The sequence below is a fragment of the Anomaloglossus baeobatrachus genome, chromosome 4 (genome assembly GCF_048569485.1).
Source record: "Anomaloglossus baeobatrachus isolate aAnoBae1 chromosome 4, aAnoBae1.hap1, whole genome shotgun sequence".
Classification (NCBI taxonomy): Eukaryota; Metazoa; Chordata; class Amphibia; order Anura; family Aromobatidae; genus Anomaloglossus; species Anomaloglossus baeobatrachus.
In genome coordinates this window covers 609,227,923-609,255,332 of record NC_134356.1, presented here as the reverse complement: position 1 = coordinate 609,255,332, position 27,410 = coordinate 609,227,923, and the positions used below count along the sequence as shown (strand labels likewise).

At 50.0% G+C, this 27,410-nt stretch overlaps 1 protein-coding gene across 1 annotated transcript in view; it reads left to right on the top strand.

Moving 5' to 3' along the window:
• Nucleotides 1-23,273, top strand: part of SNRNP200 (small nuclear ribonucleoprotein U5 subunit 200) — a 279,023-nt gene extending 255,750 nt beyond the window's left edge. Inside the window, exons 31-45 of the mRNA XM_075346199.1 lie at nucleotides 7,889-8,116; nucleotides 8,265-8,456; nucleotides 10,708-10,886; nucleotides 10,965-11,116; nucleotides 12,675-12,783; nucleotides 12,854-12,962; nucleotides 20,165-20,354; nucleotides 20,452-20,616; nucleotides 20,704-20,825; nucleotides 20,931-21,074; nucleotides 21,155-21,331; nucleotides 21,441-21,601; nucleotides 22,276-22,357; nucleotides 22,541-22,633; nucleotides 22,888-23,273. Of these exons, the coding sequence (XP_075202314.1) occupies nucleotides 7,889-8,116; nucleotides 8,265-8,456; nucleotides 10,708-10,886; nucleotides 10,965-11,116; nucleotides 12,675-12,783; nucleotides 12,854-12,962; nucleotides 20,165-20,354; nucleotides 20,452-20,616; nucleotides 20,704-20,825; nucleotides 20,931-21,074; nucleotides 21,155-21,331; nucleotides 21,441-21,601; nucleotides 22,276-22,357; nucleotides 22,541-22,633; nucleotides 22,888-23,031 (2,247 nt within the window). The 3' untranslated portion in view covers nucleotides 23,032-23,273. The remainder of the gene's footprint in view (nucleotides 1-7,888; nucleotides 8,117-8,264; nucleotides 8,457-10,707; nucleotides 10,887-10,964; nucleotides 11,117-12,674; nucleotides 12,784-12,853; nucleotides 12,963-20,164; nucleotides 20,355-20,451; nucleotides 20,617-20,703; nucleotides 20,826-20,930; nucleotides 21,075-21,154; nucleotides 21,332-21,440; nucleotides 21,602-22,275; nucleotides 22,358-22,540; nucleotides 22,634-22,887) is intronic.
• Nucleotides 23,274-27,410: the final 4,137 nt, after the last annotated feature.

Below are 27,410 nucleotides of genomic sequence, written 5' to 3'. Positions count from 1 at the left end.
CGTCTTTTGCGGCAGTGTGGGCTCTTAAGGCTATCTCTGCCTCTCTGGCGGAGATTCATTCCCTCTCCAGGGACTCTATTCCTGAGATGGATGCCTTAACTTCTCAAGCTTCGGCTTTTGCATCCTACGCCATGTCTGCCATCCTGGAGGCTTCTCACCGCACGGCAGTGGCCTCCGCTAACTCCCTCGCGATCCGCAGGATCTTGTGGCTTCGAGAGTGGAAAGCGGACGCTTGCTCTAAGAAGTACCTTGCGAGTCTCCCTTTTACTGGGTCCCGGCTGTTTGGGGAACAGCTTGATGACATAATTAAGGAAGCTACTGGCGGGAAGAGTACTTCCTTGCCACAAGCTAAAGCCAAGAAACCTGCCCAGGGCAGGAACCAATCGAGGTTTCGTTCCTTTTGTTCCTCTAACTGGTCATCCTCTAAGCCCTCGGCCTCGTCCACTACCGCCAAGGATCGTAAATCCAACTGGCGCGCAAAGCCGCGTCCTCAAAAGACCGGAGGAGCCGCTGCCACCAAGGCAGCCTCCTCGTGACTATCTGGCCGCGCCAGCAAAGTCCTTGGTCGGTGGCAGGCTCTCCCACTTTGGCGACGTGTGGTTGCAACACGTCTCCGATCAGTGGGTGCGGGATATCATCACCCACGGCTACAGAATACCTTTTTCTTCCAGCCCGCCAAACAGATTTTTTTCTGTCCACCCCCCCCTGCTCCAAAGCCGCCGCCTTCTCTCAGGCCGTGGCATCCCTGCAGGCCAACGGTGTAATTGTTCCGGTCCCCGCCCGGGAACGGTTCAGGGGTTTCAAATCAAACCTCTTTCTAGTTCCCAAAAAGGACGGTTCCTCCCGACCCATCCTGGATCTCAAGCGTCTCAACAAGCATGTTCAGGTGCGGCATTTTCGCATGGAATCTCTGAGATCGGTCATTGCCTCAATGACCCAGGGAGATTTTCTGGCATCCATCGACATCAGAGATGCCTATCTGCATGTGCCTATTGCGGTCTCACACCAGCGCTGGCTACGCTTTGCAATCGGAGAGGAACATTTCCAGTTCGTGGCTCTTCCCTTTGGCTTAGCCACGGCCCCTCGAGTGTTCACCAAGGTCATGGCAGCAGTGGTTGCGGTCCTGCACCTCCAGGGATTGGCAGTGATTCCTTACCTGGACGACCTTCTAGTCAAGGCCTCATCCAGTGTAGACTGCCAGCGGAGTGTCTCTCTCACTGTCACCACGCTAATTCAGTTCGGGTGGCTTGTCAACCTCCCCAAGTCGACTCTGACCCCGACCCAGGTACTTTTGTACCTAGGGATGCAATTCGAGACTCTGCCGGCACTTGTCAAGTTGCCCTTAGTCAAACAGCAGTCCCTTCGTGTGGCGGTGCGCTCTCTGCTGAGGCACCGCCGTCATTCCATCAGACACCTCATGCAGGTGCTGGGTCAGATGGTGGCGTCCATGGAAGCGGTTCCCTTTGCCCAGTTCCATCTGCGTCCCTTGCAGCTGGACATTCTCCGCTGTTGGGACAAGCGGATCTCTTCTTTGGACAGGCTGGTGGCTCTGTCATCACAGGCCAGGAACTCCCTTCAGTGGTGGCTTCAGCCCCTCTCCCTTTCACAGGGACGTTCCTTCCTGACTCCATCCTGGGTGATCCTCACCACGGATGCCAGTCTCTCCGGCTGGGGAGCGGTATTTCTCCATCACCGAGCACAGGGCACTTGGACTCTGTCCGAATCAGCCCTCCCGATCAATGTGCTGGAAATCAGAGCTGTGTTTCTAGCTCTCCTAGACTTTCACCACCTATTGGCGGGCAAGCACATTCGGGTTCAGTCGGACAACGCGACAGCGGTTGCCTACATCAATCACCAGGGCGGAACTCACAGCCGTTTGGCGATGTTGGAGGTTCAACGAATCCTCCAGTGGACGGAGGACTCCAAGTCCACCATATCCGCAGTCCACATCCCAGGCGTGGAAAACTGGGAGGCCGATTATCTCAGCCGTCAAACCGTGGACGGCGGCGAGTGGGCCCTGCATCCGTCAGTGTTCAGATCAATCTGCCGCAAGTGGGGCACTCCGGAAGTAGATCTAATGGCTTCCCGGCACAACAACAAGGTTCCGGTTTACGTGGCTCTCTCACACGATCCTCAAGCCTTCGCAGCAGACGCACTGGTTCAGGATTGGTCTCAGTTCAGTCTGGCCTATGTGTTTCCCCCTCTAGCGCTCTTGCCCAGGGTTCTGCGCAAGATCCGAATGGAGGGCCGTCGAGTCATACTCATTGCTCCGGACTGGTCCAGGCGAGCCTGGTACCCAGACCTGCTCCGCCTGTCCGTAGAGGTGCCGTGGCATCTCCCGGACCGCCCAGACCTTCTCTCTCAAGGTCCGTTCTTCCGCCAGAATTCTGCGGCTCTCAGATTGACGGCGTGGCTCTTGAGTCCTGGATCCTGACGGCTTCAGGCATTCCCTCTGAGGTCATCTCCACCATGACTCAGGCTCGGAAGTCTTCCTCGGCTAAGATTTACCACAGGACTTGGAGAATTTTCCTGTCCTGGTGTCGCTCTTCCGGCCATGCTCCTTGGCCGTTCGCCTTGCCGACCATCCTGTCTTTTCTACAGTCAGGTCTACAGTTGGGTCTGTCCCTCAATTCCCTTAAGGGACAGGTGTCGGCTTTGTCGGTATTGTTCCAGCGGCGTATCGCCCGACTGGCTCAGGTGCGCACCTTCATGCAGGGCGCATCTCACATCATCCCTCCTTACCGACGGCCCTTGGATCCCTGGGACCTTAATCTGGTCCTCACGGCCTTACAGAAACCCCCTTTTGAGCCTCTCAGGGAGGTTCCTTTGTCTAGACTTTCACAGAAAGTTGTCTTTCTAGTAGCCATAACTTCTCTCAGGAGAGTTTCTGATTTGGCTGCGCTTTCTTCGGAATCCCCCTTTTTGGTGTTTCACCAAGACAAGGTGGTTCTGCGTCCGACTCCGGACTTTCTCCCTAAGGTGGTGTCTTCCTTCCACCTTAACCAGGACATTTCATTGCCCTCTCTTTGTCCGGCCCCTGTGCATCGCTTTGAGAAGGCGTTGCACACCTTGGATTTGGTGCGGGCGCTCCGAATCTATGTGTCTCGCACCGCCGTTTTTCGGCGGTGCACCTCACTTTTTGTGCTAACCACGGGTCAGCGCAAGGGCCTCTCGGCATCTAAACCGACCCTGGCTCGTTGGGTTAGGTCGGCTATCGCCGATGCCTACCAGTGTTCTCAGGTGCCTCCCCCGCCGGGGATTAAGGCGCACTCGACTAGAGCTGTCGGTGCCTCCTGGGCTTTCAGGCACCAGGCTACGGCTCAGCAGGTGTGTCAGGCTGCCACTTGGTCCAGTCTGCACACTTTTTCTAAGCACTACCAAGTGCATGCTCATGCTTCGGCAGATGCGAGCTTGGGCAGATGCATCCTTCAGGCGGCTGTCGCCCATTTGTGAAGTTAGGTTTTGCCTACTTCTCAGTTTAGTTTCTTTCCCACCCATGGACTGCTTTGGAACGTCCCATGGTCTGGGTCTCCCATGGAAGGAACGAACGATAAAGAAAAAGAGAATTTTGTTTACTTACCGTAAATTCTTTTTCTTGTAGTTCCGACATGGGAGACCCAGCACCCTCCCTGTTGCCTGTTGGCAGTTTTTTGTTCCGTGTGTTTCACGGCTGTTGTTAGTAGACAGAGTTCTGGTTTTGCCGAGTTTTACTCTATCTCTACTTATGGGTGGATGTCCTCCTTCAGCTTTTGCACTGAACTGGGTAGATTGTCATCCAGGGGGTGTATATAGCCCGGAGGGAGGAGCTACACGTTTGAGTGTAGTGCTTTGTGTGTCCTCCGGAGGCGCTAGCTATACACCCATGGTCTGGGTCTCCCATGTCGGAACTACAAGAAAAAGAATTTACGGTAAGTAAACAAAATTCTCTTTTTTTGTCAACTACCCCCTGCTTCAAGGCCGCCGCCTTCTCTCAGGCCGTGGCATCCTCGCAGGCCAACGGAGTAATTGTACCGGTTCCCGCCTGGGAACGGTTCAGAGGTTTCTACTCCAATCTCTTCCTAGTCCCCTAAAGGGACGGTTCCTTCCGGCCCATCCTGGATCTCAGGCTTCTCAACAAGCATGTTCAGGTGCGGCATTTTCGCATGGAGTCTCTGCGATCAGTCATTGCCTCAATAACCCAAGGAGATTCCTTGCATCCTCGACATCAGAGATGTCTATCTGCATGTGCCAATTGCAGTTTCACACCAGCGTTGGCTACGTTTTGCAATCAGAGAGGAACATTTCCGATTCGTGGCTCTTTCCTTCGGGTTAGCCACGGTCCCTCGAGTATTCAACAGGGTCATGGCAGCTGTGGTTGCGGTTCTGCACCTCCAAGGGTTGGCATCCCTTTTCCTGGACGGCCTTCTAGTCAAGGCTTCATCCAGTGCAGACCGTCAGCGGAGTGCTTCGCTCACTCTCGCCACTCTAGTCCAATTCGGGTGGCTTGTCTTTTCCCAAGTCCACTCTGACTCCGACCCAAAAGCTCACGTACCTAGGGATGCAATTCGAGACTCTGCAGGCACTTGTGAAGCTGCCCTTAGTAAAACAGCAGTCCCTTCACTAGCGGTGCGCTCTTTGCTGAGGCCCCGCCGTCATTCCATCAGGCACCTAATGCAGGTGCTGGGTCAGATGGTGGCGTCAATGGAAGCGGTTCCCTTACCCAGTTCCATCTGCTTCCTCTGCAGCTGGACATTCTCCGCTGTTGGGACAGACTTCCTCCTTGTACTGGTTAGTGGCTCTGTCGCCACAGACCAGGGGCTCCCTTCAGTGGTGGCTTCGGCCCCTCTCTCTTTCGGGACGCTCCTTCCTGGCCCCGTCCTGGGTGATCCTCACCACGAATGCCAGTCTATCCGGCTGGGGAGCAGTATATCTCCACCACAGAGCGCAGGGCACTTGGACTCCGTCCGAATCAGCCCTCTCGATCAATGTGCTGGAAATCATAGCTGTGCTTCTAGCTCTCTTGGCCTTTCACCAAGTTGGCGGGCAAGCACATTCGAGTCCAGTCAGACAACACCACTGCGGTTGCCTACATCAACCACCAGGGCGTGACACTCAGCCGCCTGGCAACGTTGGAGGTTCAACGCATCCTTCAGTGGACGGAGGATTCCAGGTCCACCACATCCGCAATCCACAACCCAGGCGTGGAAAACTGGGAGGCAGATTATCTCAGCCGTCAAACCGTGGACAGCGGCGAGTGGGCTCTGCACCCGGCAGTGTTTCGGTAAATCTGCCGCACTTGGGGCACTCCGGAAGTGGATCTTCGCTCCCACGATCCTCAGGCCTTGGCAGCAGACGCGCTGGTTCAAGATTGGTCCCAGTTTCGTCTGTCTTACGTGTTTCCCCCTCTAGCTCTTGCCCAGAGTCCTGCGCAAGATCAGAATGGAGGGCCGTCGGGTCATTCTCATTGCTCCAGACTGGCCCAGGCGAGTTTGGTACCCTGACCTGCTCCATCTGTCTGTTGAGGTGCTGTGGCATCTCCCGGACCGTCCAGACCTTCTCTCACAAGGTCCGTCTTTCCGCCAGAATTCTGCGGCTCTCAGATTGACGGCGTGGCTTTTGAGTCCTGGATCTTGACGACTTCTGGTATCCCTCCTGAAGTCATCTCCACTATGACTCGGGCTCGGAAGTATTCCTTGGCCAAAATCTATCACAGGACCTGGAGAATTTTCCTGTCCTGGTGTCACCCTTCCGGCCATGCTTCTTGGCCTTTTTTCCTTGCTGACCCTCCTGTCCCTTCTACAGTCCGGTCTGCAGCTAGGACTAACCCTCAAGGGACAGGTCTCGGCTCTGCCAGTGTTGTTCCAGCTGCGTATCGCCCGGCTGGCTCAGGTGCGCTCCTTCATACAGGGCGCATCTCACATCATGCCGCCTTCCGGCGGTCTTTGGATCCCTGGGACCTTAATCTGGTCCTCACGGCTTCCAGAAACCCCCCTTTGAGCCTCTTAGGGAGGTTTCTTTGTCTCGTCTTTCACAGAAAGTGGTCTTTCTGGTGGCCATAACTTCCCTCGGGAGAGTCTCTGATTTGGCTGCACTCTCTTCGGAGTCACCTTTTTTAGTTTTTCATCAAAACAAGGTGGTTCTCCGTCCGACTCCGGACTTCCTCCCTAAGGTGGTTTCTCCTTCCACCTTAACCAGGACATTTCCCTGCCTTCCTTTTGTCCGGCTCCTGTTCATCGCTTTGAAAAAGCGTTGCATACTCTGGATCTGGTGTGGGCGCTCCGGATCTATGTGTCTCGCACCGCTGTTCTTAGGCGGTGCACCTCTCTTTTTGTGCTGACCACAGGTCGGCGTAAGGGCCTCTCGGCTTCTAAGCCGACCCTAGCTTGTTGGATTGGGTCGGCCATTTCCGATGCCTACCAGTGTACTCGAGTGCCTCCCCCGCCGGGGATCAAGGCACACTCGACCAGAGCTGTCGGCGCCTCTTGGGCTTTCAGGCACCAGGCTACGGCTCAGCAGGTCTGTCAGACTGCCACTTGGACTAGTCTGCATGCCTTTTCGAAGCACTACCAAGTGCATGTTCATGCTTCGGCAGATGCGAGCCTGGGCAGACGCACCCTTCAGGCGGCTGTCGCCCATTTGCGAAGTTAGGTTTTGCCTACTTCTCAGTTTTCTGTTTATTTCCCACCCATGGACTGCTTTGAGACGTCCCATGGTCTGGGTCTCCCATAGGAACGATGAAGAAAAAGAGAATTTTGTTTACTTACCGTAAATTCTTTTTCTTATAGTTCCGTAATGGGAGACCCAGCACCCTCCCTGTTGCCTGTTGGCAGTTTCTTGCTCTATCTCTACTTGTGGGTGGCTACTCTCCTGCTTTTGCACTAAACTGGCTATATTTGGTTATCCAGGGGGTGTATATGCTCGGAGGGAGGGGCTACACTTTTTAGTGTAGTACTTTGTGTGTCCTCCGGAGGCAGAAGCTATACACCCATGGTCTGGGTCTCCCATTACGGAACTATAAGAAAAAGAATTTACGGTAAGTAAACAAAATTCTCTTTTTTCCACATAATACCGATGTGGCCAGTAATCAAAAAGGGGTGAACCACCTCTTTTATTACATATCTAGGTGAGCGCAAGAGTAGTTTGCACTAATTGGTAAGTTGGGTGGACCTTTATCAAGACATAACACATTTCGGTTATGTCTTGAGACATTGTATACTATCTAGTCCATCTATCTTTTCATTCAATCCTAGTACCATAAAGATAAGCTTTTTGGGATGTGGAGGGGAGAGGGGTGGCAAGTGAAGGTCCAGAGCAGAAAATACACCCCTATATGTTCCAAGGGGATTTGGAAAGGTTTAAGGAGATTTCTCATTTATAAGCTTCTTGCCATCTCCATATTCAGATATAGTTGACACCGCCTGGCATTCTTGCCTATCCCCAGAACAGGGGTGTCCTATCCTTCTGGTGAAGTAGCTGCTTGACCCATGTTTCTAGAGAATCAGTGAAGAGATGTGTACATGTGTGTGCACCTTTCACCAATTCCATAAACCATGCTAGCTTGCTCAGTTTGTCTCTCCCATAGCAATGAATGAAGGGGATGAAGCCAATGTGCAGCCACCTGTCCATTCATTCTCCCCCCTTTCTTCAGTTGCCAGTTCACCAGGCTGCTCCATTCTGGAGACGGATGATCTTCTTAGAAGTAGGACCTGCATCTACCGGACATTTATGGTAGATTTTGTGAATATGAAATACTGTAATAACCTTTTAGGTAGAAAAAATGACCATGAAATCTGGCAGATGACTGTATACCAATTTCCCAGCATAATTTATTGTTCCCCCTGATGAAACATTTTCCTCTATGGAGACCGTGTAGGCAGTACCTTATAACTGTTTTTTGTCTTCGGCCTAGGTGTTCATGGATTGGTTTGAGAAGTTCCAGGACAGATTGTATAAGAAGGTCGTCTTGCTGACTGGCGAGACCAGCACTGATCTGAAGCTACTCGGCAAAGGAAACATAATCATCAGCACACCAGAGAAGTGGGACATCTTATCTAGACGCTGGAAGCAACGGAAAAATGTGCAGAACGTCAGTCTCTTCGTTGTGGATGAGACTCATCTCATTGGTGGAGCCAACGGGGTGAGATGATCTTTTATTAATCTGATGATTTTAACCTTCCATTTCCTGGACAACATTTCTATTGATCATTATGACTCTGTATGATGTTTAGAAACATTTCTGTTCAGTTTTAATTGACCATAAGACATTGCCTCTCTTTTGCTCCTAGCCTGTATTGGAGGTGATCTGCTCCCGTATGCGCTACATCTCCTCCCAGATCGAAAGGCCGATCCGCATAGTGGCCCTCAGCTCCTCTCTCTCCAATGCCAAGGATGTGGCCCATTGGCTTGGCTGCAGTGCTACGTCCACCTTTAATTTCCATCCTAATGTGCGGCCGGTACCGCTGGAACTTCACATACAGGTAAGATTTTTGTATGTAGTGTTCCTATATTGCTTTGTCTCCATTCTGGAGTATATTTGAGATGCCTCTATGAAGTGTTTTCCAAGGGTTTCCATCATTCTAGGTGGATTCTCTGCTTCCTGTGCACATGATCAGGGTTCTGAACGTCTTTTAACCTGGTTAGTCATGCCCAAATAGCAGCTGAAGGGACCCCAAGCACCGCACTGTGGCACGTGTAGTCGACACCACAGCTATCAATGCACTAAGGGATGGGCGCCCGAGCTATGAAGCTAATGAAATGGACAGTTACCGTGTTTTTTGGATTATAAGACGCACTTTCCCTTCCAAAAATTTGGGAGGAAAATGAGGGGTGCGTATTATAATCTATATGTAGCTTTCCGGGGGAGGTGGAGAGGGGTCACAGGAGATGCTGCAGGCACTGTGCTGTGGGCTTACTGCGGACTGGGCAGTGCGGCTGTGAGGCAGAGGCCGCCATTTTGAAAATGTCGGCGATACGGGCTTCATATAATGGCTAAAATGAAAATAAAGGGCAGTCAGCTCACCAGTCATTAAGTGTTAGAATAGATAGTACAGCCACGGTGGTTCCTGAGCCGGTACACAGGGGAAGTACTCAAGAAGAGAAGAAAATAAAATCCAGCTCCTGCAGTAGTAGTATATTATGGCATTCCGGACTTCATAAATTAAGAATAATGGTGACTGCAATTGGCGCGTGTGCAGATGGAGCTCTCTGCTCAAGATCTCTTCTGCGCACATGCCACCTCCTGCCCATTCATCTCCCTGCAGCAGACTTAAGGAAAATGGCGCCCGGAGGTGGCGCGTGCGGCAATGAGATCTCTGCTTGTCATTGAGCCGAGAGCTCCATCTGCACACACGCCGACTCGAGCGCCATTTCTTTGAAGTTTGCACCCTGACCGTTTCTGGATGCTTCTCCTGCCTCATAGCACCCCCGCAGCAAGCATCTGGGACACAAGCTGCCTCCACCGCCCACAACATCGCCCTACTCCAGCACCGCCCCTGCCTCCTGTGACCCCCGCTCCACCACCGCTGGCGCCCCCTCTCATGTAAGACACCACCCTATTGTAAGACAGAGCCCATATCCCCCCCCTTTTTTTTCCTCTAAATTTGGTGTGCATCGTATAATCTGGTGCGTCTTATAAAACGAAACGTACGGTCCTACCTTACGGAAATATGACTAAAGCAAACCTCGCTTTGGGGTTCAATAGACAGCAGGCAACTAATTGATGATTAATAGAACAGGATTCTAAAAACACCAAGCAGTTTGTTCATTTATTCATGTCCATTCTTCTGGTGTCTTCCCGCTCACAAGACACTGCTCAGAATACAAGTCAATGGGAAATCTTTTAAGACACCTAGGATTCTTTTACCTTAGTTGTCGCTTGAAAGGGCTAGCGGTTTGTTAATTATTTCGTTTAATATTTCTTTATTATTTCAAAAGTTTTCATATAACAGAAGATAAGAAATGTATAAGGGTCTTTCATGTTACCCAATGTTACAGCATATGAAGATTATAAAATAACCTATGTCTTTAAGTCTCGTAAAACGTATGGTACTATGAAATGTATCGCAAATCATGTGGAAGGTAAAATCTGTATAACATCCTATAGAACATCTTAATTTTAACATGTAATAATCTTCTATCTTTATATTTATTCCGTGTAAAGTGTTAAAGGCAACTTCCTTCTGTATAGTCTGGTTCAATAGGTATGAAAACATGTCGGTTTGTTAATTATTTAATGGCGTGAAAAAAAAAAAGTCACAACCATCATGGGAAGACCCTCAAAAGATGCGAAGGGGCAAAAAAAGGAAACGCAATTCGGGAAACCAGTGTATTTGTTTTTCTGAAGCTTCTTCTGGCTGAGACTCCTAGGGTTCTCCTTACTTTCAGAGACATCTTGCGCCCATTGCGTTTATGCAGAAATTGCGCAGAACTTTAAAAAAAAAATCCCAGCAATTAATGTTGTTTGGTGACAGTCGGATCCTTAGCATATAGTGTAACACTTTTCGTAACAGTTTTTGTAGGTATTACATGGAAATATGCAAAGTCTGTCTACAGTCTCCTCTTTGTAGTATAGTGAACTAGTAGTTGTTGTCTTTGCTATATATCACCACATAAGGTTCTCTCTAAAATTTGCAGGTATAGAGCATGTACTGGGCATATTCTGAATCGGGCATTGCATGCTTTTTTTTAATGTAATGTCTGTTTATTAATGACCCCATACCTACCTTTCAGGGTTTTAACATCAGTCACACACAAACCAGGCTCCTGTCCATGGCCAAGCCAGTGTACCACGCCATTGTGAAGCATTCTCCTAAAAAGCCCATCATTGTCTTTGTTCCATCTCGGAAGCAGACGCGTCTCACGGCCATTGATATCCTTACCACGTGCGCCTCTGATGTCCAGCGGCAAAGGTAGGGTTAATACAAAATGTCTTTTCTGAGAAACTACTACACATACCCGACGCTGATGTTTCATCTTGTTTTTCTTAGGTTCCTTCACTGTACGGAAAAAGACCTGACACCATACCTGGAGAAACTCGGTGACAGCACGCTGAAGGAGACCTTGCTGAACGGCGTGGGGTATCTGCACGAGGGGCTGTCGTCTCTCGAGAGGCGCATTGTAGAGCAGCTCTTCAACTCCGGTAATTATCTGTGTTCGCTCACTGTTCAGTCATCTACCCAATTATCTAGGTCTGCGCTTTCACTTGGCTATCAATATTTTCCTAATAATCCTTTTTTCTTTTCTTTCCATTTCTTTTTTTTTTTTTTTTGTATTGAAGCAAATGAAGATTAATAATTTTATAATATATTTAGTATATTTTCAATATTTCTGCTTGTTGTCATTTTAACAGGAGCTTTCATGGTTTACTTTCAGTGAATAAAAATCTGTCCTTGTCATGGGATGGACAGACAAGTGGACACCTCATTGTAAGACAAAGTTTTGGGAATTTATCGATCCCCATATCTGTGTCTATCACATTCACTGAACATAAATTATGAAGGTTCCCTTCATAAAGGAAGAGGAGATATTAAAAAAAGAGTGAAGAGGAGTCAAAAAGTATATTGGAAAGTTGTAAATCATTACATTAAGCCGGGTGTCTGCATTCTGGCTTCAGAGAGGCGCATGATCGGAAGTGCAGAAGCTATTTTTCTGGTCTTGTGCAGTACGCCTCTCTGAAGCTGTCAAGGGAGAAATTTAGGTAAGACTGCTAATGGAGTCTTTGTTCAGGGCACGAGAGGCATGGGGCCAAATTAGCTATCTGTACAGATATAATAAATAACTCAGAAGCAATGATCACAGAGACTGTGTTCACTCTTTGAGCCAGTATAGGCGACTGACCCGTGTAATGAATAGATCAGATATTAGTAGAACATTTCAGCCTTCAGACATGTACAAAGTATCAAAATCTGTCTTTTCTCATACATCGGAGCCGTATAGGAAGGTTTTGGGGAGGTTAAGGAGAAGCATAGAAACATAGGAACACACATTTCATCCCACAGATAACACCACATTCCTCCTTTGTGTGAAACCACTGATAAGACTTTTACTTATTATTATGAAAGCCTTCACTGTTCATTGTTCATTCTGGCTTCATTATCTTTGGTTAACCCCCTCTTGAACATACAACTTAGAATCATATTATGGCATCTGTGCGATTGTCATATAGACACAAAGATATTTATGCAGCAACATCTATATTTTGATTATTTACATACACATATAATCTTATTATATTTGAACAAACAATCTATAGCCCAGGCTACCTTCACAAAGCTGGGACACAGAGATCCGGCTTCTGAGGAGCACTGATGCTGCTGCAATGGGCAGCGCACATGCTCAAGATTTCCAGGAGCTGCGATGACGCCGTACAATCTGTTACTGCTGGATTTGGCCACTTTTGGTGTCCCCTGTGCTCCTCTGATGCCGTCTCATATAGCTTTGGAAAGTGCACATCTCTGGCCCGCAGCGCAACCATGCTAATAGTCCGACTGGTAAATCATCGTGAGCGCATCGTCCCCTGAAAAGCAAGAACCCTTGAGGCTGTGTGCTCCTGAACTGTGAAAATCAGACGACCCCTTTAAGAACTATCTTGTAATGTTGCAGCTTTGCCCACCTTACATTTATTTCTCGATGTACCATACTCTACGCCCAGTTGTTTTCTGCATCTCTTCTATAACAATCCATCTTGTCTATTTCAGGGGCGGTGCAGGTGATCGTAGCTTCTCGCAGCCTTTGCTGGGGCCTGAACATTTCTGCTCATCTTGTTATCATCATGGACACCCAATATTACAATGGAAAGATTCATGCGTACGTATGACTCATTGTGTGAATGTGAGGGTTATATCTTTTGCTCTCTAATATTTTATTTTGTTATCAGGTATGTGGATTATCCTATTTACGATGTCCTTCAAATGGTGGGCTATGCCAACCGGCCTTTACAAGATGACGAGGGACGATGCGTCATTATGTGTCAAGGATCAAAGAAGGTGAGAAGTCGGACATCTGTTTGATGTCATATACATTTTATTTCTTTGTCGCTCCATTGGGAGACCCAGACAATTGGGTGTATAGCTTCTGCCTCCGGAGGCCACACAAAGTATTACACTTAAAAGTGTAAAGCCCCTCCCCTTCTGCCTATACACCCCCCGTGCATCACGGGCTCCTCAGTTTTTATGCTTTGTGCGAAGGAGGCACACATGCACGCATAGCTCCACATCTTAGTCAGCAGCAGCTGCTGACTATGTCGGGTGGAAGAAAAGAGGGCCCATAACAGGGCCCCCAGCATGCTCCCTTCTCACCCCACTCTTGTCGGCGGTGTTGTTAAGGTTGAGGTACCCATTGCGGGTACAGAGGCTGGAGCCCGCATGCTGTTTTCCTTCCCCATCCCTTAATGGGCTCTGGGTGAAGTGGGATCCTAATCGGTCTCCAGGCACATGAGACCGTGCTCCCTCCGCAGCCCCTGGGGAATCTGCTGACCGGAGCCGAGTATCGACAGGGACAAGGCCCTGCTACTGTGAGGTACTCTGTGTCCCCGTGGGGACCGCGCATAGAGCGCTGATGCCACACACACTGCAGCACTGCTGGGTGTGTTAGTGCGCCGGGGACTACCGCGCCGGCCGCGCTGTGAGGTACTCTGTGTCCCCGTGGGAACCGCGCATGGAGCGCTGGTGGCCATATACACTTCAGCACTGCTGGGTGTGTTTGTGCGCCGGGGACTACCGCGCCGACCGCGCTTATATGCCGGCCGCGCTTATTACTTTAGTCCCCGGCTTTTGCGGCCTAGTATCGCATATTCCCGCCCCCAGGCCTGCCAGTCAGGGGAAGGGCGGGACGCTGCACAGGACGTTAGTGCTGAGGGTTGGAGCATACTTGTATCCTCCTCCCCCCTCATACAGCACACTGGGGCTCCAGATTCCCGCACTTTCTAGGGCACGCCCACGGCCCCCTCCTCACCACAGAACGCCGGCAGCCATTCCTGTCAGCACTTCTAACGCTGGAGAGGAGAGACAACAGGCTCTGGGAGGCTCAGGCAGGGATTCTGGTGATCACACAACCGCTTTGAGCGGTCGGTAAGCAGCACCTGAGGTGCTGGCCCCACTGAGTGCAGAAGTGTACATATATATATATATATGCTTATATGCTATACATTTACACTGTACTGTCGCACTGTTGATTTTTGGCTATATACCCTCCTGGATTGTACTCAGAGGAGACCACAGCATGTCGTCTGCAAATAGCAAGGGTGCCAAAGCACAGGCTTACTTTGCAACCTGTACCTCATGTGCGGCTATACTACCGGCTGGTTCCACGGACCCTCATTGTGTGCAATGCTCGGCCCCTGTGGCACTTACTCAGCCGGAGCCTCTGCTACTGGTGGCCCAGGTAGAACCACCTGCTACCACTGTCCAGGTGACAGGGACGGAGTTTGCAGTATTTGCTGACAAACTGTCTGAGACTATGGATAAATGGTCTGCTAGGATACTAGAAGCCTTACAGTCCAGACAGGTGACTCAGGCCCCGGGCACTGTTCAATCATTGACCCCAGGCCCCCCTCAATTGGAGCTGCAGAGTGCTCCTGGGATGACCCATGGGTCCCAGGGTGAGGTCTCTGACATGGACCGCAGTCCCAGGCCGCCTAAGCGGGGGCGCTGGGAAATTCCCTCGATTTCATCACACTGTTCAGGGTCTCAGCAGGAAGACTCTCTGGATGATGAAGCGGAGGTAGCAGATCAGGATTCTGATCCTGAGACCGCGCTTAACCTGGATACACCTGATGGTGACGCCATAGTGAATGACCTTATAGCAACCATCAATCAGGTGTTGGATATTTCTCCACCAGCTCCTACAATTGAGGAGTCAGCTTCTCAGCAGGAGAAATTCCGTTTCAGGTCTCCCAAGCGTCCATTGAGTATGTTTCTGGATCACTCTGACTTCAGAGAGGCAGTCCAGAAACACCGAGCTTGTCCAGATAAGCGTTTTTCCAAGCGCCTTAAGGATACACGTTATCCCTTCCCCCCTGACGTTGTCAAGGGCTGGGCTCAGTGTCCTAAGGTGGATCCTCCTGTCTCCAGACTGGCGGCTAGATCCATAGTTGCAGTGGAAGATGGGGCTTCACTCAAAGATGCCACTGACAGACAGATGGAGCTCTGGTTGAAATCCATCTATGAAGCTATCGGCGCGTCTTTTGCTCCAGCATTCGCAGCCGTATGGGCACTCCAAGCTATCTCAGCTTGTCATGCGCAGATTAATGCAGTCACACGTACATCTGCTCCGCAAGTGGTGTCCTTAACCTCTCAGGCGTCGGCGTTTGCGTCCTACGCCATTAATGCGGTCCTGGACTCTACGAGCCGTACAGCGGTAGCATCCGCCAATTCGGTGACAGTCCGCAGGGCCATGTGGTTACGTGAATGGAAGGCAGACTCCGCTTCCAAAAAGTTCTTAACGGGTTTGCCATTTTCTGGCGACCGCCTGTTTGGTTAAAGATTGGATGAAATCATTAAACAATCCAAGGGAAAGGACTCTTCCTTACCCCAGTCCAAACCAAACAGACCTCAACCACGGAAGGTACAATCGAGGTTTCGGTCTTTTCGGCCCGCGGGAAGGTCTCAGTTCTCCTCGTCCAAAAGGCCTCAAAAGGATCAGAGGAACTCCGATGCATGGCGGTCTAAGTCACGTCCTAAAAAGACCGCCGGAGGAACCGCTCCCAAGGCGGCCTCCTCATGACTTTCGGCCTCCTCACACCGCATCCTCTGTCGGTGGCAGGCTTTCCCACTTTTGCGACGCCTGGCTGCCACAGGTAAAAGACCGATGGGTGAGAGACATTCTATCCCACGGTTACAGGATAGAGCTCAGCTCTCGTCCTCCGACTCGTTTTTTGGTGCGGTGTGCACTCTGAAGGCGGAAGGGGTGGTGATCCCTGTGCCTCTTCAGCAACAGGGCCACGGTTTTTACTCCAACTTGTTTGTGGTACCGAAAAAGGACGGATCCTTCCGTCCTGTTCTGGACCTAAAACTGCTCAACAAACACGTAAAAACCAGGCGGTTCCGGATGGAATCGCTCCGCTCCGTCATCGCCTCAATGTCCCAAGGAGATTTCCTAGCATCAATCGACATCAAAGATGCATATCTCCACGTACCAATTGCACCAGAGCATCAGCGCTTCCTGCGTTTCGCCATAGGAGACGAACATCTTCAGTTCGTGGCACTACCTTTCGGCCTGGCGACAGCCTGGCGACAGCCCCACGGGTCTTCACCAAGGTCATGGCAGCAGTGGTAGCAGTCCTACACTCTCAGGGACACTCGGTGATCCCTTACTTAGACGATCTGCTTGTCAAGGCACCCACTCAAGTGTCATGCCAACACAGCCTGAACATTGCTCTGGAGACTCTCCAGAGTTTCGGGTGGATCATCAATTTTCCAAAGTCAAATCTGACACCGGCCCAATCTCTGACATATCTTGGCATGGAGTTTCATACTCTTCCAGCGATAGTGAAGCTTCCGCTGGACAAACAGCGTTCACTACAGACAGGGGTGCGATCTCTCCTTCAAGGCCAGTCACACCCTCTGAGGCGCCTCATGCACTTCCTAGGGAAGATGGTAGCAGCAATGGAGGCAGTTCCTTTTGCGCAGTTTCATCTACGTCCTCTTCAATGGGACATTCTCCGAAAATGGGACAGGAAGTCGACGTCCCTCGACAGGAAAGTCTCCCTTTCACGGGCAGCCAAGGCTTCCCTTCAGTGGTGGCTTCTCCCCACTTCTCTGTCGGGGGGGAAATCCTTCCTTCCCCCATCATGGGCTGTGGTCACGACGGACGCGAGCCTGTCAGGGTGGGGAGCGGTTTTTTTCCACCACAGGGCTCAGGGAACCTGGACTCCGACAGAGTCCTCCCTTCAGATCAATGTTCTGGAGATAAGGGCAGTGTATCTAGCCCTGAAGGCGTTCCAGCCGTGGCTGGAAGGCCAGCAAATCCGAATTCAGTCGGACAACTCCACAGCGGTGGCATACATCAACCACCAAGGGGGAACACGCAGTCGGCAAGCCTTCCAGGAAGTCCGGCGGATTCTTATGTGGGTGGAAGCCACGGCCTCCACCATATCCGCAGTTCACATCCCGGGCGTAGAAAACTGGGAAGCAGACTTTCTCAGTCGCCAGGGCATGGACGCAGGGGAATGGTCCCTTCACCCGGACGTGTTTCAGGAGATCTGTTACCGCTGGGGGATGCCGGACGTCGACCTAATGGCGTCACGGCACAACAACAAGGTCCCAACATTCATGGCACGGTCTCAAGATCACAGAGCTCTGGCGGCAGACGCCTTAGTTCAGGATTGGTCGCAGTTTCAGCTCCCTTATGTGTTTCCTCCTCTGGCACTGTTGCCCAGAGTGTTACGCAAGATCAGGTCCGACTGTCGCCGCGCCATCCTCGTCGCGCCAGACTGGCCGAGGAGGTCGTGGTACCCAGATCTGTGGCATCTCACGGTGGGTCAACCGTGGCCACTACCAGACCGACCAGACTTGCTGTCTCAAGGGCCGTTTTTCCATCTGAATTCTGCGGCCCTCAACCTGACTGTGTGGCCATTGAGTCCTGGATCCTAGCGTCTTCAGGGTTATCTCAAGAGGTCATTGCCACTATGAGACAGGCTAGGAAACCAACGTCCGCCAAGATCTACCACAGGACGTGGAGGATATTGCTATCTTGGTGCTCTGATCAGGGTTTTTCTCCCTGGCCATTTGCCTTGCCCACTTTTCTTTCCTTCCTTCAATCAGGATTGGAAAAAGGGTTGTCGCTCGGCTCTCTTAAGGGACAAGTCTCAGCGCTCTCTGTGTTTTTTCAGAAGCGCCTGGCCAGACTTCCACAGGTACGCACGTTCCTGCAGGGGGTTTGTCACATAGTCCCTCCTTACAAGCGGCCGTTAGAACCCTGGGATCTGAACAGGGTACTGATGGCTCTTCAGAAACCACCTTTCGAGCCAATGAAGGATATTTCTCTTTCACGCCTTTCACAGAAAGTGGTTTTCCTAGTAGCAGTCACATCACTTCGGAGAGTGTCTGAGCTAGCAGCGCTGTCATGCAAAGCCCCTTTCCTGGTGTTTCACCAGGACAAGGTGGTTCTGCGTCCGGTTCCGGAATTTCTACCTAAGGTGGTATCCCCCTTTCATCTCAATCAGGATATCTCCTTACCCTCTTTTTGTCCTCATCCAGTTCACCAGTGTGAAAAGGATCTGCACTTGTTAGATCTGGTGAGAGCACTCAGACTCTACATTTCTCGTACGGCGCCCCTGCGCTGTTCGGATGCACTCTTTGTCCTTGTCGCTGGCCAGCGTAAAGGGTCACAGGCTTCGAAATCAACCCTGGCTCGGTGGATCAAGGAACCAATTCTCGAAGCTTATCGATCTTCTGGGCTTCCGGTTCCCTCTGGGCTGAAAGCCCATTCTACCAGAGCCGTGGGTGCGTCCTGGGCTTTGCGGCACCAGGCTACGGCTCAGCAGGTGTGTCAGGCGGCTACCTGGCCGAGCCTGCACACTTTCACGAAACACTATCAGGTGCATACCTATGCTTCGGCGGATGCCAGCCTAGGTAGGCAAGTCCTTCAGGCGGCGGTTGCCCACCTGTAGGAAAGGGCCGTTTTACGGCTCTATTACGAGGTATTATTTTACCCACCCAGGGACTGCTTTTGGACGTCCCAATTGTCTGGGTCTCCCAATGGAGCGACAAAGAAGAAGGGAATTTTGTTTACTTACCGTAAATTCCTTTTCTTCTAGCTCCAATTGGGAGACCCAGCACCCGCCCCTGTTCCCTTCGGGCTGTTGTTCTTTGTGTACACATGTTGTTCATGTTGAATGGTTTCAGTTCTCCGAAATTCCTTCGGATTGAATTTACTTTAAACCAATTTATAACTTTTACTCCTTCTTGCTTTTGCACCAAAACTGAGGAGCCCGTGATGCACGGTGGGTGTATAGGCAGAAGGGGAGGGGCTTTACACTTTTAAGTGTAATACTTTGTGTGGCCTCCGGAGGCAGAAGCTATACACCCAATTGTCTGGGTCTCCCAATTGGAGCTAGAAGAAAAGGAATTTACGGTAAGTAAACAAAATTCCCTTCTTATTCAATAATTAAAGATTATCTTTCTTTCTAACATTCTTTGCACCTCAGGACTTCACCATTGTCAAGATTTCTGCTTGCCATCAGTGAATGGGAATAATCTAGTTTGTAGGCTGAGGCTAAAAACTTTACTGTCCATATGCAGCTGATGTGTGCAGAGCTCTGATACATTGTAACAAGCCTAGCACCTGTGTAGAACAATGGGTGTAAAATTAAAGGTTTTAATTCACTGATAGTTCGTGTATATCCTCCTTGTGAGAAACTGAATGTTGCAAGCTGCATATACAGGACAATATTAGAGGGCACCTGTCAGGTGCAATATGCACCCAGAACCACTAGCAGTTCTGGGTGCATATTGCTAATCCCTGCCTAACTGTCCCTGTATACACTAGCATAGATGAAGAGATCTTTAAAAAAAAGTATTTCTAAAGATCCTTTATGATATGCTAATGAGCACAGGGACTAGTCGCAAGGGCATTAGTTCCTGCGCTCATTCCGCCCTCTTAGCTAACATGCTATTCAATGCCCATTGCCCAGCATCATCACCGGTGATACGCGTACGTGTGTCAGTTGTCACTGCATCAGAGGCCGGGTAGTGCGCATGATCAGAAGTCCCGGCACTTCCGGTCATGCACACTATGAAGCCGGGTCTACATGTCCTGGCTTCAGAGAGGTCTAGTGCGCATGACCGGAAGTGCCAGGCATTCTGATCATGTGCACTGACCCTATGCACGGCATGTGATACATCGACAACGGACACAGGTACGCACGTCACAGCTGATGAAGCTGGGTGGTAGGCATTGAATAGCATGTTAGTATTCTCCTATGGGCGTGCTAAGAGGGTGGAATGAGCGCAGGAACTAACGCCCTTGCAACTAGTCCCCGTGCTCATTAGCATATCATAAAGGACCTTTAGAAATACTTTTTCTAAAGATCTCTTTATGTATGCTACTAGATTCAGGGACGGGATTAGCAGGGATTAGCAATATGCACCGAGAACTGCTCATAGTTCTGGGTGCATATTGCACCTGACAGGTTCCCTTTAATCCATCTCTAGGTATATTCACCTTTTTTATTTTTAACAACTTCTAGGACTTTTTCAAGAAATTCCTCTACGAGCCTCTGCCAGTTGAATCTCACCTGGATCATTGCATGCATGACCATTTTAATGCTGAGATTGTCACCAAGACCATAGAAAACAAACAAGACGCAGTAGACTACCTGACCTGGACGTTCCTGTACCGGCGAATGACACAGAATCCTAATTACTACAATTTACAGGGTGAGGACAGGCAATATATATCGACGCTTGGTTTGTCTTTGTCCTCTCTTGTGCCTCAATATATAAGTAACTTCGTTCATTTGTGGGTTCATCTCAGGCGTGTCTCACAGACATCTGTCAGATCATCTGTCAGAATTGGTTGAACAGACGCTGAGCGACCTGGAGCAGTCCAAATGTATCAGTATTGAAGACGAAATGGATGTGGCTCCTCTTAATCTGGGCATGATCGCTGCCTATTATTACATCAACTACACCACCATAGGTGATGGAAACCTCATTAATTCTTTATCTTGATGATTCTTTTATGTCTTCATCCCAGTCTTATTATTTTTCTGATTTACTTTCGTAGAACTCTTTAGCATGTCCTTGAATGCCAAGACCAAAGTGAGGGGATTAATTGAAATCATCTCCAACGCAGCCGAGTACGAAAGCATACCTATCCGCCACCGTGAAGATAACCTGCTGCGCCAGGTGAGGATTGTGCGGGATAAATAATACATGCCCCTGAAAGATACAGGCAATTATTAAGAAATTAGACAGAATTTGTTATTACAATACTCTTTGCGTTTCTTCCAGCTGGCACAGAAAGTCCCTCACAAGCTGACGACTCCCAGGTTCAATGACCCACATGTGAAGACCAACCTGCTACTTCAGGCTCACCTCTCCAGAATGCAGCTGAGCGCAGAGCTCCAGTCAGACACCGAGGAAATTCTTAGTAAGGTGAGAAATAAGGCACATTGAATGCCTGTCAAGCCACCGCTGAATGGCACCATTTAACGTCATACCTGTCCCTTCTCCAGGCAATCAGACTCATCCAGGCTTGTGTTGATGTGCTGTCCAGTAATGGTTGGCTTAGCCCAGCTCTCGCTGCTATGGAATTGGCACAAATGGTCACCCAGGCCATGTGGTCTAAGGACAGCTATCTGAAACAGCTGCCGCACTTCACTTCTGAGCATATCAAGAGATGTACCGATAAGGTAAAGTGGCACGTGTAACACTGGCAAGCTTCTAGTACAACCGCTTTGTCTTACCATGTGTGCTGCGTTCTGGGCACGCTGCTCACTCTCTGTTTCTCTTGCTGCGCAGGGAGTGGAGAGTGTTTTTGATATAATGGAGATGGAGGACGAGGATCGTACAGATCTGCTGCAACTCTCCGATGGCCAGATGGCTGATGTGGCCAGGTTCTGTAATCGGTATCCCAATATTGAACTTTCTTATGAAGTGGCAGAGAAAGAATCTATTAGGAGGTAAGACCTGGTAATATATGTTGGCAATGGTTTGATTCTATGAACTTATCATCTTGAATTGTGTAGTATATTGATCTCTAAACGGGAAATGACTATTCTTTAATACTGCCCATAGACGTGAGGTTTTCCTCCTCAGCATTTCCTTAATTTGTCCGGTCATAGGAAAATGGGATCAAACAATTATTCTCTCTTAGGCTATGTGCGCACGTTGCCTATTTACATGCAGTTAGGCTGCGATTTGCACCGCAGCGTAACTGCATGCGTCCTGCGTCCCCTGCATAATCTTTGAAGATTATGGAGGAGACATGCGCACGTGGCATATTACAGTGCAGCGCTTCGGCTGCTGCCCGAAGCGTGCGTTCTAAGAAGTGACATGTCACTTCTTTCCTGCGCTCTGCATGCAGCTCCTGCTATGTCTATGGGAGGGGCTGCACTCAGAGTGCAAGGAATCGACTTTTTTCTTTTTCATTACAGACCCTTTCTGCAGCGATTTGAAGCGCACGTGTGCTGTTCATATCGCTGCAGAAATTTCTGCAGGAACAGTACGCAACGTGCGCACATAGCCTTATCCTCCTTCCCCCTGTTGGATGGGGAGTGTACATCATAAGGTGTTAGCTGGCTTTATTAACTCTTTGAAATTGTGGTCTTATGTGATTTTCTTCCTTTACCTACAGTGGAGGAGCTGTCGTGGTACTTGTGCAGCTGGAGCGTGAGGAGGAAGTTACCGGACCAGTCATTGCTCCCCTCTTCCCTCAGGTTTGTCCTACTGGCAGATATCAACCAGAACATTTCAAGAGCGTATGCAAAAATCCGTCTTGCATTAAAAAAAAAATGTCTGAGATTTCCAAACCTATTATGCAATTCTTTATTCATTCTGTGTTTTGCTTCATTTAGTTTATATTCTAGCTTAAGGATTTTTTTTTATGTATATCTTGATAGAAACGTGAGGAGGGCTGGTGGGTTGTCATTGGCGATGCCAAATCAAACAGCCTGATTTCAATCAAGAGACTGACACTTCAGCAGAAGGCCAAGGTAAGTACAGAATATACTGTGCATCTATTCCCACCATAAATTATAAAAGCGCATGTGAATTATTCATAAATAATATCCCTCCCTGTCATGAAATGACTTCGATGACCCTGTCCTAGTCTACACAGTAAAGGACACTGTCACATAGAGGCCTGTAGTGATCTATGTTCGGTTTATATTAATTGAGTCTAATGCAGGTATGGAAAAGTTTAGTCTTTTATTTCACCTGCATTTCTTTTTTTCTTTTTTTTTTATAGGTAAAGTTGGATTTTGTGGCCCCAGCTACAGGAACACACAATTATACCCTCTACTTCATGAGCGATGCTTACATGGGCTGCGATCAGGAGTACAAATTCAGCGTAGACGTTAAGGAGGCCGAAAGTGACAGCGACTCTGATTAAGACATTTCAAGAAGGCTTGATGATATTAGTCGGCGTCTCGTCTTTATTATCTCAGCAGTTGAGCTGAAGCAACGTTTCACGATTTCTTGTACACAATGTCATTGTAAATATAAGCTTTTAAATGTGACTCGGGAACAGCGTGACACAAGTGACTATGTAATGACGGAGAATAGTCTTTACAAGTCACGTCTTTGTTCTGTTTCTTTCTTAGTTTATGAAATAAATGTTGGTTTTGTAAATTGTGTTTTTCTATAGTGTGATTGTCATTTCAGGAGAATTTTCAGTGGCACGTCTGTCTCTGCCTCCCCATAGAATTCGTTCAGCAGTAACGATCATATCCTATCTCAGTAATGTGAAAACATGTATTATACAATTTTTCGAGTGCATGATCAGTCCAGTAGGAGAAAAAAGCCTATTTTTCTGATTAATAACACCTGCTTGGTCAGCAAAGTCTGCAGATAACTCTTGATATTGACTTCCTTCAGTTAATCAACCAACCAAAATCTGTTCTTTTCCTCTCCATACACTAACTTTGTGGACATGTGTACTGCCTGAGTTAGGATATTTCTTCTGGAAGAGAAACCTCTCAGTCTGAAATAGGGGGGGCCTGGTCTCTCAAGGGGTAATCCCAAGTGTTACCACCACTGCAGGTGGATTTTTGGACTGATTACCTCCTGCATTAGGATGATTCCTTTTGCCCCATTTTATATTTATTCTCTCCAGCAGGCAGTTGTTACTTGGGACAAATCCAAGGACTTTCTGGATGCAATGATATTTTTCCAGCACCTATCACGGCACCATGAGAGAGGGGATCCGCCCTTCAAGGACAGGAAATCTCCAGAATAAAAAGGGGCGGCACCTCTCCCCGCATCAGTTGGTTTCCTGTCCTTGAACAGGGAGTCTCCAGGAATCCACTGGGATTCAGGATGGTCCCGGTGGGCTGAAGATATAGATTCCGGCACCTGGCCAGCCGACTCTGGCAGCAGCATGTGTCCGACTGCGGTCGGCCAAGGTGCTGTGGATTTGCCGTAGCCGACCCACGGGGGTCAGGTCTGCGAGTAGCACACCCTCCTCCGGTGACGCCGTACCAGCGGAGTGTCCGGGTGTGGGGACACGGTGTGGAGCCTGCGAGGTCTGTTCCCTGGATCCAAGGGATCATCCTCACTCAGTGGATGCCCTATTACTCAGATGGGACTTGCACCTCGCATATGCCTTCCCTCCGATCACCCTCATTCCTGCGGTACTCAGGAAGATATGGGAGGAACGACCAGCAGTGATTCTCATAACTCCCTTTTGGCCAAAGAGACCATGGTTTTATTGGCTGACTAATCTGTCCAAAAACGAACCATGGATTCTTTCGGAAATACTGGATCTCCTATCTCCGGGTCCAGCCTTCCACCCGCAGAACAGCAGGTTACATCTGACGGCGTGGAACTTGAGAGGTCACTGTTAGGAGACAAAGGGTTTTCTCCAGGTCTAGCCTCTACCTTGATGCAGTGTAGGAAACCTGTCACTACACGCATCTATGGGGCGCATATGGAACAATTCTTAGCCTCCACGGGTGCAGATCCTGCTCAGTCGGCCCCTGTCCCAGTCATATTAGAATTCCTCCAAAGGGGTTGGGAATTGGGTCTGTCGGTTAGTACCCTTAAAGTGCAAGTTTCAGCTTTGAGTGCCTTGTATAACCATGCCCTGGCCGGAGATCACTGGGTATCTCGGTTCTTTACAGCCTGTGCTAGATCTAGGCCTCGGTTCAGATTGCTCCTACCGTCATGGGATCTTAACCTAGTCCTCTCGGCATTAACGCAGCCCCCGTTTGAGCCCTTAGATTCCATCTCACTCAAACATATGTCCCTCAAAACAATTCTCCTGGTCGCCCTCACTTCAGCCCGCATGGTTAGTGACCTACAGGCCTTATCCATAACTCCTCCATATACTCAGTTTTCTTTGTCGTTCCTAATTGGGAGACCCAGACGATTGGGTGTATAGCTACTGCCTCCGGAGGCCACACAAAGCACTACACTTAAAAGTGTAAGGCCCCTCCCCTTCTACCTATACACCCCCCGTGGGATCACGGGCTCCTCAGTTTTCATGCTTTGTGCGAAGGAGGTCAGACATCCACGCATAGCTCCACTGTTTAGTCAGCAGCAGCTGCTGACTATGTCGGATGGAAGAAAAGAGGGCCCATATAGGTCCCCCAGCATGCTCCCTTCTCACCCCACTTTTGTCGGCGGTGTTTGTTAAGGTTGAGGTACCCATTGCGGGTACGGAGGCTGGAGCCCACATGCTGCATCCTTCCCCATCCCCCTTAGGGCTCTGGGTGAAGTGGGATTTTACCGGTCTCCAGGCACTGAGACCGTGCTCCATCCACAGCCCCTGAAAGGAATCTGCTGGATATGGAGCTGAGTATCGTCAGGGACAGGACCCTGCTTCATCAAGGTACTCTGTGTCCCCACACAGACGCAGACACACTGCAGCATTGCTGGGTGTGTTAGTGCGCCGGGGACAACAGCGCGCACGCTTGTGCCACTGCTCACTACAGCTCTGCTGAGGGAGTATATGTATTGGGAACTGCCGCGCCGGCCGCTGCTGTCAGTTTGCTGGGACTTGTGGTGCGCCGGGGACTTCCGCGCTGGCCGTGCATGTATGACGGCCGCGCTTATTACTCGAGTCCCCGGCTTTTGCGGCCTAGTTTCGTTTCGTTCCCGCCCCCAGGCCTGCCAGTCAGGGGAAGGGCGGGACGCTGTGCAGAATGTCAGCGCAGAGGGCTGGAGTCTACTTTACATACTCCAGCCCTCACACTGGGCACAGTGGGACACCAGTTTCCCGCACTTTGTCTGAGGCACGCCCACGGTCCGCCCCTCTTCACAGAACGCCGGCAGCCATTCCTGTGTGCAGTCTGAGCTGGAGAGGGGAGACAAGTTCTGGGAGACCCAGACACGGGATTCTGGCGACCACACACCCGCGTTTGAGCGGGCGGTAAGCGGCACCTCTGGTGCTGAACCCACTAGTGCCGAAGTGTACATTTGTATTTTTATGCTTGTACGCTATACATTGCACTGTACGGTCGCTGGTGCTTCTTGGCTATATACCCTCCTAGATTGCTCAGAGGAGACAACAGCATGTCATCCGCAAAAAGCAAGGGTGCCAAGGCACAGGCTTTCTATGCTGCTTGCACCGCATGTGAGGCTTCTCTACCGGCAGGTTCCACTGACCCCCACTGTGTGCAGTGCTCGGCCCCTGTGGCAACTGCTCGGCCGGGGCCTCTGCTAGAGGTGACCCAGGGAGAACCACCTGTGAATACTGTCCAGGTGACGGGGACAGAGTTTGCAGTTTTCGCTGATAGATTGTCTGTGACTATGACTAGAATTCTAGAAACGTTGCAGTCTAGACCAGTAACTCAGACCATGGGCACTGTTCAATCATTGCTCCCTGGTCCCCCTCTGTTGGAACAGCCCCGGGCTCCGGGGGTGTCCCATGCATCCCAGTGTGACGGCTCGGACACGGACGACAGTCCCAGACAGCCTAAGCGAGCTCGCTATGAGCGGCCCTCGACTTCATCACACTGGTCAGGGTCCCAGCAGGAAGGCTCTCTGTGTGATGAGGCGGAGGTAGCTGATCAGGATTCTGATCCTGAGACCGCTCTCAACTTGGATACACCTGATGGGGACGCCATAGTGAATGATCTGATAGCGTCCATCAATAGAATGCTGGATATTTCTCCTCTTCACAGCAGGAGAAATTCCATTTCAGATATCCCAAGCGTAAATTGAGTTCTTTTCTGGACCACTCTGACTTTAGAGAGGCAGTCCAGAAACACCACGCTTATCCAGATAAACGTTTCTCCAAACAGCTTAAGGACACACGTTATCCCTTTCCTCCTGACGTGGTCAAAGGCTGGACCCAGTGTCCCAAGGTGGATCCCCCAATCTCCAGGCTTGCGGCTAGATCCATAGTTGCAGTGGAGGATGGGGCTGCACTTAAAGATGCCACTGACAGACAGATGGAGCTCTGGTTGAAATCCATCTATGAAGCTATCGGCGCGTCGTTTGCTCCAGCATTCGCTGCCGTATGGGCACTCCAAGCTATTTCAGCTGGTCTTACACAGGTTGACACTGTCACACGTACATCTGTGCCGCAGGTGGCATCCTTAACCTCTCAAATGTCTGCATTTGCGTCTTACGCGATTAATGCTGTTCTGGACTCTACGAGACGTACGGCAGTGGCGTCCGCCAACTCCGTGGTTTTACGCAGAGCCTTGTGGTTAAGGGAATGGAAGGCAGATTCTGCTTCCAAAAAGTGCTTAACCAGTTTGCCATTCTCTGGTGACCGACTGTTTGGTGAGCGGTTGGATGAGATCATTAAACAGTCCAAGGGTA